This window comes from Microtus ochrogaster, unplaced genomic scaffold, assembly GCF_000317375.1.
Source record: "Microtus ochrogaster isolate Prairie Vole_2 unplaced genomic scaffold, MicOch1.0 UNK110, whole genome shotgun sequence".
Classification (NCBI taxonomy): Eukaryota; Metazoa; Chordata; class Mammalia; order Rodentia; family Cricetidae; genus Microtus; species Microtus ochrogaster.
Genome location: NW_004949208.1, coordinates 847032 through 864303, shown reverse-complemented (window position 1 = coordinate 864303; position 17272 = coordinate 847032). Strand labels below are relative to the sequence as shown.

The window sequence follows — 17272 nt, the reverse complement described above, 5'->3', positions numbered from 1 at the left end:
AATCCCAGCCCTTGGAGGCAGAGGCAGGTATACAGAGAAACCACATCTCAAAACAACAACAAAAAACCTGCCAGGCGTGGTACTAGTAATCAGGAGGCGGATCTTTGAGAGCTCCAAGACAGACAAGGCTACAGAGACCCTGTCTCAAAATACAATAAACAAACAAAAAAAACATACACAAAAGCTTTCAACTTCATGTTGTACTGAGACTACTATAAATAGAAGCAAATTGTATAAATCAAGATTCTTAGTTAAAAACAAAACAAAAGCACATTTAGGTAAGTAAATCAGAAATGGAATTTACCAATACACCACTGGAGTTCAGAGAATTAGGAGACTTTGATTTGGCAAATATATAAAACAAAGGAAGCTAAGCAGATAAAACCATTGCCATGATCACAACACAGGAAGAGCTGGCTTAGGAAACTGCCTAAGCGAGCAATGCAACCAACTGCCAAAAGAATGAATTCTAAATTGTCTTTACTTCTTTGTAGTTCACTGCACAGCCTGGGTATGCATATTCAAGCACATAGCCTCTTCAGCATTAGATTCATGAAAAACCAATATAAAAGGGGCTGAAATGGTAGAGACAAAATAAACACTATGTTATGTCTCAGAGGCTAGAGTCTGACACCAATCCTGACAACCCAAGTGAGTGTAATCCCCAGAACATATAACATGAAAAAAGAAAACAGATTTCTGAAAGTTGTCCTTTGACCTCCCTCTGACGCCCCCACAATGTAAAGAAATGATCTTTTAAAAAGCAATAATAAAAGAGCATCTTAAAAATAAATTAGTAGGGGCTGGAGAGGTGGCTCTGTGGTTAAGTGCACTGGCTGCTCTTCCAGGAGACCCAGGTTCAATTCCGAGCATGGCAGCTCACAACCATAACTCCAGTTCCTAGGTATCTGACACCCTCACATAGACAAACATGCAGGCAAAACACTAACACATAGAAAATAAACAAATAAATAAATCGGTGATAAACTAACTCTATCATTGTACCTTCTGCATCTCTGTTCTGAAATCTTCAGAAAATAGTAATGTTTTAACTTTCTCAAGTAGTTAATCTTCTCTTTCTAATACTTTGTTACATTCAAAGGACACAAACATTTAATGCAATCACAACTAATATACTATCAAACAACTAAAAACTAAATCTAAAATCAAACACTTCCAAATAAGAATGACATACTTAAATAAAACAAAGATAAGAAAATTTCTACCAGAGCCAAGAATACAAAACAAAGAAGCATATATTTATTACCAGATGCAATCTGACCATTACTTCTGGCTTTTAAGATTCTGATAATTAGGGGGCCTATATTTATGCAGGATTATAAAACTTTTTTTGATGGCAGCTGCTATTTTTAAATTATTCTATTTTTATTTATGTGTGTGAGTGTGTGTATGTGTACTATGTGGGTGTGTGGTGTCTATGGAGGTCAGCAGACAATTCCAAGTCACTATATGGATGCTGGGAACCAAACCTGGGTCCTGTGCAAATGCAACAAGTGTTCTTAAGAGATGAGTCCCAGCCCTGCTTGTTTTAGTCCAAGCTGGCCTCAATCTAACTGAGAAATATGTGTCAGAGGAAGATGTGAGCTCTATCCTGCTCATCCCTGTGAGTTAGGAACCTATCACGCTGTTTATAAAATTTTAAGATTATTCAAATTTCTTTTCACAATATTAGAAAATGAACCCAGGATCAGGAACTCTAATAACATGCTAAATTCCCAACATTTAAATATTACAACTCCAATTTGTTGTTGTTGTACACAGAGAAACCCTGCCTTGAAAAACAAAAAACAAAGAATTTCATCTCAAGAAGAGATGTAGCTCTGTTCACAGAGTACTTGTCTATCATTTACAAAGCCCTGAGACTGGAAAAGACTGTGAGTTACCACATGGATGCTGGGTATTGAAACTGGGTCCTCTTCAAAAGCAGTAAGTGTTCTTAACTTCTGAGTCAACTCTCCACCCCCTCATAGGCTTTTTATGTGCAGTAAGATTTGGGTGCAAAGCCAGGAAGATGGTCCAGAAGGCAAACCCAACAATCTGAGTTCCATCCCTGGACCCATATACTGGAAGGAAAGAACTGACACTCAAAAAGTTGTTCTCAAGCCGGGCGGTGGTGGTGCATGGCTTTAATCCAAGCAATGAGGAGGCAGAGACAGGTGGATCTCTGTGACGGGTCTACAGCGTGAGCTCCAAGACAGGCTTCCAAAGTGACAGAGAAAACTTGTCCCAAAAAAACAAAACAAAAAAGGGGGAAAAAAAAAAAAAGTTGTTCTCTTGCCTCAACATGTGCCAAAGCATGCATATGCTCATACAAATATAAAAAAGATTTTTTTTTTTTTTTTTTTTTTTTTTTTTTTGATTTTTCGAGACAGGGTTTCTCTGTGGTTTTGGAGCCTGTCCTGGAACTAGCTCTGTAGACCAGGCTGGTCTTGAACTCACAGAGATCCGCCTGCCTCTGCCTCCCGAGTGCTGGGATTAAAGATAAAAAAGAATTTTAAAAGTCCAATTTGCAAGGTTTAATGGAGCATGCCTTTAATAGCAGCACTTGGGAGGCAGAGGCAGGTGGATCTCTATGAGTTTGAGGCCAGCCTGGAACCTACAGATCCCAAAAAAGTAAATGAAAATTTAAACCTTTAAGTACAAATAAGGGATTTCAAGCCAAATTTAAAGTACAGTCAACCTCAGAAGGAAAAAAAAAAATCACAGCCAATCTTAAACCTCATGTTCAATTTTTTTTTCATTCCAGTCATTTGGCCTTTATAGTCGTGTCGTCCCCCCCCCCCCCCCCGCCCCCAGACAGGGTTTCTCTATGAACAGTCCTGACATTAACTCTATAGACCAGGCTGGCCTTGAAGACCTTTATAGTCTTACTAACAAAGTAAACGAGGCTGGCTGTTCACAGAAAAGTAAATTTAATGAGCAGTTTAAAATTAAATTAATTTCTTTAAGAAAGACCACTGAAGGCTGAGCAGTGTTGGCGCGCGCCTTTAATCCCAACACCTGGGAGGGAGATACAGTCAGAACTCCGTGAATCTGAGGCCAGCCTGGTCTTCTGAGTTCCAGGACAGGACAGGACAGGACAGGCTCCAAAGGCTAGAGAAACCTTGTCTCAACAAAACCAAACCAACCCTCCCCCCTCAAAAAAAAAAAAAAACACAAAAAAACAAAAACAAAAACCCAATCAACAACCAAAAAGACTACTGGTGTAATCTATTTACAGCGTGTCTGATCCCCAGAACTACTACCACTACACTCCCTCATCCCAACTCCCCCAAAACAGAAAGAAAAAGGATGCTGTGATCTTGTACTTCTGTACAACAGCTGGCAAACTCTGAAGTTCTCTGGTTGTGGAATAATGCTTTATGACCTGCCACCAGTGCACTAAAACTAGCACTAACAGTGTGCCTCTAGTGTCTGTTCTGCTGAAAAATTAAGTTTGCCAAACAAATCAGAAAAGGGCTGATAGATTGCTTTAGTAAAGGAAAATAAAGTAATATCATTCCCTTTCTATATCTTTTAATGTATTTGAAGTCATCCATAAAACTCAATTTATATTAAATTGGTAATGAACCTTACAATTAAAGTTAAAGAAGTTCAGCGTCTCTTATAGAACTCCCTGCTTTTTTTTTTTTTTTAATTTTTCGAGACAGGGTTTCTCTATGTGACAATCCTAGTTGTCTTGAACTTGCTTTGTAGACCAGGTTGGTCTTAAACTCCCAGAGATCTACCTGTCTGTCTCTGCCTTCCAAAGTTGCCCGTCTAAGAACCATTTTTTTTTTAAATTCTTTGACTGTGGCTAGTTTTGTTTGAGGCAGACTTCAGTAGCAAACAGAAATCATTGGGTTTGATTAAGAAGTAACCTGGGGTTTTAGATCTCCAGCACAAACAGCTACGTGCTAAACAAATGCCAAATAGTACCAACTACAATGACTTATAAATATTATCTTATCTGTGTACTAAAAGCCTTCCTCCCATTTGTATAAAAAGACACAAAACCAAATGTGCCCTTTAAGAAAAAAAAAGAAAATCTGTCTGTGAACGCGGTCTGTGTGTGTGTTCTTGTGAACACAGGTGGATATATGCCACTGCACACTAGAGGTTGAGGACAATCTCCAGTGTCAGGCCATGTCTTCTACCTTGTCTGAGACAGGGTCTCATTTGCTGTTACATTTGCCAGGCTACTAGGTCCATGTACTTTCAGGGATTCTCCTGTCTGTTCCCCATTTCCTTGTAGGAACACTGGACAGCAGACTAGAAATGGTTTCATGAGTTCAGGCTTTATAAATGCAAATCCTCAAGCTTGTAAGGCAAATACTTCATGCCCTGAGCCATCTCCCCAGCTTAAATTTGTCTTTTCTCTTTTTGTATTATATAGCATGTATGTGGAAATCAAAGTACAATTACTAGAGATGGTTTTCCTAACATCCACACAGATTCCAGGGATCAAGCTCAGGTCCTCTCAAGCATGACAGCTACCCAACTGAGCTATTTTGTCCACCCTAAATTTTGTCTCATCTCAGGATGCTTTAAAATGGTTCATGACCCTAAATATTACAACAGTCTGACTTTCATGTTTAAAGGCAAGCAGCCCAACCTCCATCAATGCAAAAACTAAGCAAACAAAAAAACCTACTAAGGTCAAACGTACTTTAACTCAAGCACTAGAAGCAGAAGCAGGCAGATCTCTGGAGTTTGATGCCAACTAATGCCTACACAGGAAATTCCAAGCCAATCAGGACTACAGAGTGAGACCAGGTCTCAAAACAAAACACAACAGAACAAAAACCCTCAACCAACTAACAAGATCACAACACACACAGATGCAGCAAGTCAAGCACCATGACAGTCCACTTAGGTTTTTGTGGCCTCAACTGGCTAGTAGACAAATGAGTCTTAGCCTCATTTTTCTCAACTGCAAAGTAAAGAATAAAACATCTGCTTAACATGGCATGATGTTGTACACATGAAATCATAGCTACTTAGGAGGAGGCAAAACAGGAGGTTCACAGTCCAAGACCTGCTATGGCAACTTAATGAGACCTAGTCTCAAATAATATTAAGGATACAATTAAGAATAAGAATGCTTGGTTATCATCCAAAAAGCACTCAGTTCAATCAATCTTCAGCATCAGAAAAGCAAAACAAAAAACAAACAAACAAAAAAAACCAAACCCACATTACCATCACAAAGTAATTAAGCCAATAAATAGAAAGCACTTTGAGCTAGACATGGTGGCACATGCCTTTGATCCAAGCCCTTGGGAGGCAGAGGCAGGTAGATCTCTGTGAGACCAGCCTGGTCTTCAAAATGAGTTTCAGGGCAGCCGGAACTAAAAAGAGAAATTCTTGCCTAAAACAAACAAAAAAACACTTGGGCAGCAGCCTCTCCCAGACACATTGGTCTTAATTCATAAAATTAAGATAAGCTATCTTCTGAAAGAAGATTGAGGATTGTTTTAAAACTACACAGAACTGAGTGGCGGTGGCACAAGACTTTAATCCTAGCATTTGTACTTTTTTTTTTTGGTTTTTCGAGACAGGGTTTCTCTGTAGTTTTGGAGCCTGTCCTGGAACTAGCTCTGTAGACCAGGCTGGTCTCGAACTCACAGAGATCCGCCTGCCTCTGCCTCCCGAGTGCTGGGATTAAGCAAGTGGATGTCTGAGTTCTGAGTTCGAGGTCAGTGGTCTAAAGAAGTAGTTCCAGAACTGTCAGGATTATACAGAGAAACCCAGCCTTGAAAAAATGATAGTTAGTAAATAAATTATAGGGGTTAGTGACTTGGCTCAGTGGTTAAGAGCACTTGCTCTTGCAGAGGAACCTGGGTTCAATTACAAGAACCTACATTGTAGCTCACAACCAACTGTAACTCCAGTCCTAGGGGATCCAAGACCTTCCTCAGACATTCAAGGATATCATACATACATGTGGTGCACATACATACATACAGGCAAAACATTTGTAAGGTTAAATAATAAAATAAATTGGTGGTATATAGAACAGTGATAGTATGCTTGTAGCATGCACTAGACTCTGAATTCAATGCCCCACACTGAAAACAAAAAGTAGCCGGGTGTGGTGGTGCATACCCTTAATTCCAGCATTGGAAAGGTAGAAGAAGCAGATGGATCTCTGTGAGTTCCGGGCCAGCATGGCTCTACATCAGTGGCTCTCAACCTGGAGCTATGAACTCCATAAGGGTCGCACATCAGATATTTACATAATGATTCATAACAGCAGAAAAAAATTAGTTATAAAGCAGCAGTAAAATTTTGTTGTTGGGGCTCACCAGAACATGAGGAACTGTATTGGGAAGTACTGTACAAATTCAGAAATTAGTAATTACTGAAGCATTAGGAAGGTTGAGAACCAATGCTTTACATAGTGAGACTCTGTCCCCCCGAAAAAATGTATATACTTATACATGTATACACACAGAGAGAAATACATTTCAAGATTCCTTATCACATGCATACATTGAAATGGTTGAATGTATCCTTCTCTTCAACTAAGACTTTAAATAATCAAAGATAAGAATTGTTAAATTAGGAGCCGGAGAGATGGCTCAGATTAAGAGCACTGGCTGCTCTTCTAGAGGACCTGAGTTCAATTCTCAGCAATCTCATGTGGCTCACAATCATCTGTAATGAGATCTGGTGCCCTTTTCTGGTCTGTAGGATACATGCAGGCAGACACTGTACACATAAGATCTTTAAAAAATTTGTTAAATTAATTCAAAATAAAGGCTTCCCATTCCCTTTCCCCAATTTCAAGAACTCTGAAAGCACACCATAATCAACTGAAAGAATGTGGAGAAGGACAAAGGACCCCTCAGAAGTAGAGTTCAGGTGAATTTCAATTGAGGCCTCTCCCGAGGGCTGTAAGAAATACTGTCAAAACAGAACGCAAGAACTTATCACTTCTGGAAAGAACTTAACATGATTTTCTTGGAAGAACAACACAATAAAAATAAAAAACCTAGGAGCTCTTCCAGAGCTCCCAGGGTTGAGCCCCAGTACCAACATGGGACTCACAACTGCCCGACTCCATAGCGAAGGGATCCAATGCCCTCTTCTGACCTCAGTGGGTCCTGCACATACCTGTACACAGTACTCAGACATACATGCAGGCACAATACCCATACCCATAGAATAATAAAACTCCTAGGAAGCCGGGCAGTGGTGGCGCACGCCTTTAATCCCAGCACTCGGGAGGCAGAGGCAGGTGGATCTCTGTGAGTTCGAGACCAGCCTGGTCTACAAGAGCTAGTTCCAGGATAGGCTCCAAAACCACAGAGAAACCCTGTCTTGAAAAAGGAAAAAAAAAAAAAAAAAAAACCTCCTAGGAAAAAAGACAAAAACCTTCCTGTTTGAAAGAATGCATGAAAGTAATTGAAACCAACTCTCTGGAAGTTTAGATTATCTTGTGAATGGATTTTATCGATCCATTCACAATTAGCATTCGATTTTATTTTTTGAATAGGTTAACAGCTTCAATTCAATCACACCTTTCCAAAAACTAAAATTTGCTGTTGTTTGTTTTGAGCCAACAGAAAGAGGACTTTTTTTAAAGATACAACCTGGCATTCCACTCCTGAAGGTTTTCACTTCCAAAATCATTTTTCAATTTTATTTCATTTGCAAAATTGTTATTTTATACACACCTCATACCCTTCATGGAATGAGGTGAAAACGACCTTTAAAAAACAGGAGATCTCCAACAAACTACAAATTTCGGTCTGCTGATATCAAACACGCAGTTTTGATATGAGATTTACAGAGGAAAACGGATTATTACTAAGCAAAAAAAACCCATGAACTAACTTCAGGTTTTCCAAGTAAGCAATAGATATCAAAGCTAAACTACTCAACACATTATACAAACTAACCTCAGATCATAAAATGGGCACACAAAACTGGTACCACAGCACAATTTCAGTAGTATTCGCTACTACCAAAAAAAAAAAAAAAAACAAAAAACCGCACCCTTTCTTATGTAAACTTTAGAAGTAAACTTCCTGAACCTCACCTTTGTTTTCACCTACCCGCTCCGTAGAGGCCAACTGCAACAAGGGCCAGTTAACGTCCCATAGTGAAAAAACGACCGAAATGTTATTGTATTTAAGCATTTAAACAGGGTACTTCCCCAGGCTACAGCCATTTTAGATTCAGTATTTTTTTTTTTTAAATTTTATAGGCTGGGGAGATTTAGCATGGAATAAAAATGACTATTCAAGCCACTTCAAAACCAATCAGTCCTCCTCCCCAATGGGACGGAGTTTGGTAGCGGGCTGGTAAGACAATCTGAAGGAAAAGGTCTCACTAACCCGGAGAACCCGAACTCAGGGCGTGAAAGTTCCCTTTCCTCTAGATATCCCACATTTGACTTACACGACTTTTCCCTCGTTAAGTTTCTCTTAACTGGAAAACAGAAGCCTTCGGCTCTTATTTTAAGGAAAGGGAAGGAAAGGAGTTAAAGAAGTCACACCACCACCACCTAGCCGGAACTCTTGGAAAGGAGCCGGAGCCGCAGCCGCAGGTGAGCGTTTCTGACCCAGAACCGAAGTTGAAGTCGGAGCGCTCGGGAACCGCCGCGGCGACGCTAGGGTGCAAGGCTCCTCCCGTTGGGGGGGAGGGGGACGTTCCAACGAGACGACTCCCACTTCCTCTCGCCCACCCCGGGCGGACCTACACCAACCACCTGTGCAAGACCTTCTTCCAACTAGTTTTCCTAGACGGCCAGCCGGGCGGCCGGCAGAGCCCGTGCCGGGGCGACTCGAGGGCCACTTCTGCTCGATGTGCAGAACTCGCACTCACCCGGCAGCGGCGGGGCTACGGTCAAAGGCGAATCGCGAGGTCTAAGAAGGCGTCCCCGGCTTCTCCGACCAGCAGAGGTGACTAGCCCACAACCATAACAAAGCTCTTCCCAAAATGGCTGCCCGGCCCACAAGGCTCAGGAGGGGGCAGAGCGGGCGGAGGAGGAGCGGCGACCAGCTGGGCCCGCCCCCTGCCGCTCCGGCCCGCCTCCGACACGCCCACTAGCAAAGGCGCACGCGCAGGCGCACCACCATGCCTCGATGACCCTGCCCGGGCGCCCGCTGCTCGCTCGGGAAACGTTGGTCCGCTCCCGCAGCGGTTATGCCCCGCCCCGCTCCGCCCCGCCCCGCCCCGCCCCGGCGCCCTTCAGCGCGACAGCGGGGTGGCCGGCTCGCCCTTCCGCAAAGCCTTTCGCCTTTCTCGCGCCGCTCAGAAGGAGGGGACCAGCCGTGCTCAGCACTTCCCCATAAAGCTCCCCGCGGGGACTATGGCCTGGGAGCACGTGAACATGGGCGGGTCTATTTGTACCAGTTCTTCCCCGCCCATTCTTCGCCTTCTCACACCTCACGCGTAAGCCAGAGGTGACTAGCAAAGCAGTTACGGAAGGGCGTGTTTTCCGACCCCTGCACACCTCTCGCTCTCCCTTTCACGTGCGCGCGTCGTTGAGACTCTGGGCCTTGGCGTGCCATAGACCCCCAGCACTAGAAGCATGCGCAGCGGTATAGGGCGCGCTACCCGCCGGGAGTTGTAGTTCTTGGGCATTGCAGGCGTCAAGGAGCCACCCGGGCGCAGGTTGGAATTCTGGTCCAGCCAGGTCTTTGCTAATAGACTCTTGGGCCTATTAACACTCCATTGGGTATTGAACGACAGGAAAAGGCGGTGCAACCAGACCAGAGAAGTGAATAAATGTGAAGGCCTCGGTAGCCAGCCGCGTCTCTCACTTCTACAATCTAAAACTTCTGCATGTTGTAGTACCTAGAGGAGTAGAAGAATTGGCCACATTGGGCCCCTAAGTAAGTGAGCTCCGATTTGTTTTCAGCTTTTTGCACAAAGATCCAAGATCGCTCAAATTGCTTGGTGCATGTTCTTTTGGCTGGCTGACGGCAGATGGGAGGCACGAAATCGCACAGTGGATAAGTTTAAAAAAAAAAAAAAAAAGACTTCCTGGATGACATCCAAGGCCCTTAACGCCACACCTTAATTCAGTGTGCATTTTGCGCCTAGGCCTCTCTTCTTCTTAGTAATAGTAAAGAAGAGTGGAAGTAAACACAGTAATAAAGGACTCAAATGCAAAAAAGGAAGACTTCTTTTTCATTTCTGCAAAGCCCCGTTGTTTTTCGCAACGTTAAGCGTTCCAAGCCAGCAGAGTAACACACTAATATCTTGTCTTCAAAAAAAAATTCCGTGGATACTAATTGGTCAAATTCGAAGTCTCCTCCTCCCTCCTTCCGCTACCATTAATGGGATTGTTTCAGAAATTGTACCCTACCTTCCTGAACTGCTAGATATATTACGAATCCTGGAATAGAGACTAGTAAAGTACCTTGAAGTCAACACCAATTAGAATTAAACTTTAATCCCCGGGGCTGCAGGCTGCTCAGTGATTAAAGGTGCTTACTGCTCTTACAGAGAATTCCAGTTGAGCTTCCAGCAACTATACCGTAGGAGATCCGCACCTCTGATCTTAGTGGGCACATGCACTCAAGTACACGAACACACTCAAATATAAAAATAATATAAAATAATTGAGGGAGGGAAGCGCCCCCAAACGGAAAGAGGAGAGTCGGAACTTGCTGTAGTAAGTTTCCACCCGGACACATTTTTCTGATCTCAGGAAGTGGGGATGTGTGATTCCAGTGGCCGGAAGTTCTCTTTCTGGTTGAATTTGTTGTTCAGATCTTCCGCCGCGTGATCGTGACAAGTATGTATTAAGGACTGTGAAGGGTACGCTTTGGGCAGGCGGTGGGGGCGGGGTCACTAAGGGCTGGTAAATAGGAGATGTATTGTCATCCTAGGCGTCTCAAGAATCCTTGCTCCTAAATTCCACTCCTATCTCAAAAATAGCTTGAGACGCTCAGTGTGGTTTTTGCATTGACGACATGAAAATATTTGATCGTTTTCACGCAGATTGGGCTTTCTGTCCTTAATCCGCATGACCTGACTACTCTACGCTTCAGCCTAACACTTTAAATATTTCCCAATTGGAAAACAACGTGGTACAGCTGTTACGGAGTTCTAAAAGGTATACAGTTAATATATGTGAAACATATAGTTACCTTGCCTGGTTCACAACTAAGCCATATTTGTGGCTGCTATCATTATTGTAAGTGTAATAATTCCTAAGCTCTGAAGTAGATAATAATTAAAGACGATAGTTAATGGGAACAAAAGAGCCGGGCGGTGGTGGCGCACGCCTTTAATCCCAGCACTTGGGAGGCAGAGGCAGGCGGATCTCTGTGAGTTCGAGACCAGCCTGGTCTAAAAAAAAAAAGTTTGAAAGATAAGACTAGCACCTAGGGAAGTGGTAAAGATGTTTACTAAATCCAGATATTCAGTTTCTGCACATTGCTCTTTTTGGACAGCCAAAACTAAAATTGGGGGGGGGGTCGGGAAGAGGATCGTATTTCCTTAATGTTACTCTTTGAGAATTTTTTTCAAAAGAAATCATGTTCTATTGAAGAGATTCTTATGATTTATTACTTTTGTAAAATTAATGCATAAAATGAGGACATCAAAGTGATACGTTGTTTTCTGTATAAGCACCTTTGCTTCAAATTGAGCTATCCCACTCAGCTGCAAACTATATTAATCAGCACTGCATCTTCTGGAACAAGACTGAATAGAGACCAGTATGCTTCACTTCATCCAGAAATTTTCTGGAGCCTCTTCAAAGGTTAGTTGAGCACTATTTGTCAATAACTGCCTGACTAGGGCAAATATATACACACACACCTCATGTATTCTAGTGAGGAAAGAGAACAATGAGGAAATTATGCATAAGTAAAATATTTGCTATGTCAAGTAGAAACTGTTGTGGAGAACTATACATTAGGGAAGAAGAACAGGGAATAGCGACAACAAACAAGAACAGGAGAGATAGCTCGGCCTTCCCTGCTGGGGCCTTAGTTTGATCCCAGCACCCATGTTGGATGGTTGTACAACCAGTTACTCCAGCTCTAAAAGACTTGAAGTCTAAGGGCACCCACCCACGCACAAGTAAGAATAAGTCCTACCAGAAAATAATAGACAGGATTTTATAACATAAATAGAAGGGTCAGAAATGAAGGAATGGCCATGTAGGTAGCTGAAGGAAAAGTATTCTCCTTTTGGAGACAAAAGGAATAAAGGCCAACATGAGATCATTCTTAGCATGTTTTTGAAGGCTTACCAAGACTCTTAAATAACTGTTCCTTTTTAATTTTTAAATAATTCTTTTTTTAAAAAAAATTCTTTTTAGATTTTTTTTGATGGTTATAAGTTTGCTTTATGGTATGTGATGAAAATAACAGGCCAGGCTGGGCGATGTTGGCGCGCGCCTTTAATCCCAGCACTTGGGAGGCAGAGGCAGGCGGATCTCTGTGAGTTTGAGGCCAGCCTGGTCTACAAAGGGATTAAAGGCATGTGCCACCACCGCCTGGCTAGATTTTTTTTTTAAATGTGTATATATGTGCCATTGTATACAGTGCATGTGAAGGCAAGGAAAGGGTGTCCGATCTCCTTGGAACTAGAATTACGGCTGGTTGTGAGCCACCATGTAGAATGGGGATCAAACCTGGGTACTCTGGAAGAACAGTCAGTGCTCTAAATCATCAAGACATCTCTCCAACCCCCAAATTATATGTGTATGGGGTTTTGCCTGTATGTATGTCAGTGTACATGTTCTTATTTTTAAACTTTGTCTCCTGGTTGTTTTTCCTTTACAGCTGCTGAAGTACCCTTTTACAGTGAGACTCAGAGCCAGCAGAATAGATGTACTTTCTCCCAAGACATCGTTTCAGCAGAACCTTTCCCCTTTGTCGCCAAGGACTTGGCTTTCGACATCATTTCAAGTGTGTATGAACAACATACAATGCTATCATACATCACCATGCAACTTTAAAAGACAGCAGAAGGAAGCAGTTGTTCCCTCCAGGACACCAAGCAGCATCACTTACCTACCTGATAGCCCAAAGCCAGCATTATACATAAGTCTGGTGGGGTTAGTCCCCTTTATTGCTCCACCACTCACCATGGTCATAACAAAGTCTTATATCCCCATATTAGCGTTTACTCAGGTGGCTTATGGAGCTGGTTTCCTAGCTTTCTTGGGAGGGGTTAGATGGGGCTTTGCCCTGCCAGAAAGCAGTCCAGCCAAACCAGACTACATTAACTTAGCTAGTAGTATGAGTCCTCTTCTGTTTTCGTGGGTAGCTGTCCTCTTTTCTGAAAGACTCAGTGAAGCCACTGTCACAGTAATAATGGGTTTAGGTATAGCATTACACAATGAACTTTTCCTTTTGCCACATTATCCCAACTGGTTCAAAGCCTTGAGGATAGTAAGTACTTTAGTGGCTTTTTTCTCATTTGTAGTCACTTTAATACTTAAAGGTATTTATCCAGAAAAAGGGCCTAAAAGTTTTGGTGAAGTAGAAAAATAAAACCACTTTGCTGTGGAATACTCCTTCTGTTCTGTGCACTGTGAAGACATGTTGCTCTCCTTGTTAATAAAGAGCTGATTGGCTGATGGCTAGGCAGGATTTTTGGGACCGAGAATGCTGGGGAGAAGGGTGGAGTCAGAGGAAGCAGGATGGGAAGTAAGTACATGAGGTAAATGAGCCTGGAGCACATAGATTAATAGAAATGGCTATTTTATAAGAGCTAACTAAGAAACAAGCTTAAGCTATCAGCTGAGCATTTATAATATTAACTCTCTGTGTGATTATTTGGGGAGTGGCTGGTGGAACTGAAAAGTCCACCTAAACTACATTATTGATATTATTTGCTACTTGGCTGTAAGTCTTGGAAACTTGCGGGTTTTTTTCAGTTATGTCATGGGACATATGTTCACAGAGTACACTGCCTATGGGACATGTGTTCCAGGGAATACTGCCTTCAGAGAGCAGAAGAGGGTATTGGAGTCCCTGGAGCTGGAGTTACAGACAGGCAGTTCTGTCTGGCTTTCAGCTGGGAATTAAACGAGTCCATAACAATACATGTTCTTGACCACTGAGCCTGAGCCCTTTATCTCTCACTTGTACAGTTGCATGTTAGCATCACACTTGGGTTCCTTGTTTGGCTCTTTTTTTCCTCCCACTGGTGGGAATTTATTCTTCATGGCCATTTTTTTTTTTCATTTCTAAAAATTACTTCTTTTAGTCAAGTGATGTTGGCTCATGTGTTTAATTACAGCACTCAGGAGGCAAGAGCAGGTGGATCTCTGAATTCAAGGTCAGACTGGCCTACAGAGCAAGTGCCAGAACAGCCAGGGCCACACAGAGAAACCTGTCTGGAAAAACAACACACAAAAAAAATGTTTGTTTGTTCGTCTCACTAACAACTCTGGCTGTCCTGGAACTTGATATGTAGGCAAGGCTGGTCTAAAACTCACAGAGATCTGCTTGCCTCTGCCTCCCAAGTGCTGGGATTCGAAATACTATTTTCTAAGTAATTCATCTTGAAAAACCTAATCTTTTATTGTGTCATATGAGGTTAGTTTACATCATCTTTTTGTGAATTGTATAGTCATCTACTTAAACATTTCAGTGTTTGAATTATATTGAGAACAACAAAAGACAAATTGAAAAATCTTCTATTATAGTCTTGGAAGTGTGAAGTCACATTTCATGAAAAGAATACTCCTACTTCATTAGGAAGTCCATGACACCTTGAAAATAAAGGTATTTCTGTCAATTTGTATAGCACTTACCATTGGAACTTGCATGTGTAAGCCTTTTTTTTTTTTAAAGAGTTCCAGGACAGTCAAGGTTACACATGGAGACCCTGTCTAGAAAACAACACAACAACAACAACAAAAAAAATTTAAAATACAACCAGGCATTTTGGACTATACCCTTAATAGTCCAAGGAGGATCTTAATAGGCAGGAGGATCTATTAACAAGTTATAGGACAGCCAATGCTACATAGAGAGGCCCTGTCTCAAACATAAAATAATGACAAAAGTATTGCTTTGCTTTGTTTGTTTGATTTTCTTTTCCTCCTAGAAATTGAACCTGTGCTTCATAAATGCTATAAAAGCACTGCTACTGAGCAATACATCCCTAACCTAACACCCTGGATTTTAACTTAAAAACCTGGGCTGGGCCGGGCGATGGTGGCGCACGCCTTTAATCCCAGCACTTGGGAGGCAGAGGCAGGCGGATCTCTGTGAGTTCGAGACCAGCCTGGTCTTACAGAGCTAGTTCCAGGACAGGCTCCAAAGCCACAGAGAAACCCTGTCTCGAAAAAAAAAAAAAAAAAAAAAAAAAACCAACAACAACAACAACAAAAAAACCTGGGCTGGGGGCTGGGAAATAATACACATTTAATTAACTGTTCAGGTAACTTCTGAGCTGATCATACATAAATACCAAATACTGAATGTCTTGATATTTCATTTCTGCTACAGGCATATGTGTGTTGTGTGTGTGATCATATCCCTTGCCATTTTTGTCTGGTACTGGGCAATAATGAGAATTTAACTAGTATTTTGTGAATCTGTTTTAGCACGTTCTCTAAACAATAGGAGCACATGAGTTAGCTTAACTAGACTTGAATACTCTTGGTATTCATTCTCTGACATCTAGATCCTAACTTTAAACTTTCAGGCTATTTCACAGAAGGAGGCATTGCTTTCTGTGTTGTATAATAGGTTTAATGCTGATCAAAGGTTTTCTATCTAATAAGGTGTTGATGTGTCTAACAATATACTGAAAGACCTTTTTTTTTTATTAAGTATACAGTATTCTGTCTGCGTGTATGCCTGCAGGCTAGAAGAGGGCACCAGATCTCATTACAGATGGTTGTGAGCCACCATGTGGTTGCTGGGAATTGAACTCAGGACCTTTGGAAGAGCAGGCAGTGCTCTTAACCTCTGAGCCATCTCTCAGCCCCATACTGAAAGACCTTAAATGAGAAATCATAACCTTGAGGCAGCCAGTTAAATTGAAAGCACGCAAACCCTTAATAATGTGGCTCTTAACTCGCTAGCAAAAATAAAAGCAGTGATCACAGCCTTCAGAATTCAGTATAAAACATTCTTAAGAATGATATCAGGGGAAACAAGTTTCAGAAGCAGTTTTAGATCCAAGGTAGTTATAACTTAGAATATTTGTCTATAAAAATTCCACATGTACAGGTTAAATCCCTGATAAAGATCTGAAATGATTGGGATTGGAAGTGTTTTGGACTTCAGAATACACCAGGTTTTAGACTATGTAGCATTTATCAGCTGAGCATCCCTATTCTGAAAATCAGAAATAAAAAATGAAACAAATTCAAAGTATTTTTTTGCATTGGGTGTCAGCATTCAAAAGTTCTCTGAGATTAAAGATGCTCAAAGGTGTACCTACGGAGCCAAGTATGATGGCTCATACCTGTTACCCAGCACTCACAAGGCTGAAGCAGGAAGACTGTTGAGAGTTTAAGGATAACTTGGGCTGCATAGTGAGACTATCCCCCAAACAAAAACAGACAATCAAGACCAACAAAAAACAAAACATAAAAAGTTGTAACTACAATTCATCTTTCTCCAAGCCACCAGGCAGTAGCACTATACTAAGCTATTACATAGGTTTATCCAAGTACAAGTAAATTAAACAAAGCTTAATAATCTAACAAAAGCACCTCTTCCTAAAACTAAATAGATAATCTTGGTGACTAAAAAATAAAGAAGAAACTTCTAAGCACATAATAATGCCTGGGGAATTCTTATCCCCATTGCACACTATTTCAATCAAGAACTTATCTAAAGATCAGAGAGACGGCTCAGCAGTTAGGAACACTGGCTGCTCTTCCAGAAGACCCCAGCAACCACAACCACATGGCAGTTTAAAACCATCTATAATGCCAAATCCCAGACAAAACTTCAGGTAAAACACTCATATATATACTGTGTAAAATATTTTTATTTAACTTTATTTTATGTGCATTGGTGTGAAGGTGTCAGATCCCCTGCAACTGGATCTTCAGACAGTTGTGAGCTGCCATGTGGGTGCTGGGAATTGAACCCGGGTCCTCTGGAAGAACAGTCAGTGCTCTTAACCACAGAGCCATCTCTCCAGCCCCAACTCATACATATTTTTAAAAACTCAACTGTCATCATGGGGGACTAGAGAGATGGCTCAAAAGATAGAAGCACTTGCTGCTCTTTCAGAGGACCTAAGGTTCAGTACCCTGCACCCACATCAGGCAGCACCTTAACTCCAGTTCCAGGGGCCACTACATCCTCTTCTGGCCTCA

At 41.7% G+C, this 17272-nt stretch overlaps 2 protein-coding genes across 7 annotated transcripts in view; one reads left to right on the top strand and one right to left on the bottom strand.

Annotated features, from left to right (window-relative positions):
• The window catches only part of Gpbp1l1 (GC-rich promoter binding protein 1 like 1), a 42251-nt gene extending 33263 nt beyond the window's left edge, over positions 1 to 8988 (bottom strand). Inside the window, exon 1 of the mRNA XM_005371501.3 lies at positions 8836 to 8988. The gene's annotated coding sequence lies outside the window, so the exon portion shown is untranslated. The remainder of the gene's footprint in view (positions 1 to 8835) is intronic.
• Positions 8989 to 9302: 314 nt separating this feature from the next.
• On the top strand, positions 9303 to 13566 carry Tmem69 (transmembrane protein 69). Of its 6 annotated transcripts, XM_005371499.2 has the most exons (5): positions 9303 to 9848; positions 10670 to 10756; positions 10963 to 11077; positions 11596 to 11728; positions 12759 to 13566. In XM_005371499.2, the coding sequence occupies exons 4-5, from the start codon at positions 11687 to 11689 to the stop codon at positions 13470 to 13472; spliced, it is 756 nt and encodes a 251-aa protein (XP_005371556.1). In that variant the 5' UTR covers positions 9303 to 9848; positions 10670 to 10756; positions 10963 to 11077; positions 11596 to 11686; the 3' UTR covers positions 13473 to 13566. The 6 variants fall into 6 exon arrangements, with proteins under 6 accessions (XP_005371556.1, XP_026633992.1, XP_026633994.1 ...); XM_026778191.1 differs by lacking the exon at positions 10670 to 10756; XM_026778193.1 differs by lacking the exon at positions 9303 to 9848 and having other exon boundaries at positions 9859 to 10756; positions 11649 to 11728.
• The last annotated feature ends 3706 nt before the right edge of the window (positions 13567 to 17272 follow it).

Bases quoted from the DNA above. Each gene is read 5' to 3' on its own strand.
- Tmem69 (XM_026778191.1), top strand. From the start codon at position 11,687: ATGCTTCACTTCATCCAGAAATTTTCTGGAGCCTCTTCAAAG. The intron at 11,729-12,758 runs GTTAGTTGAGCA...TTTCCTTTACAG, and splicing joins TTTCTGGAGCCTCTTCAAAG to CTGCTGAAGTACCCTTTTAC.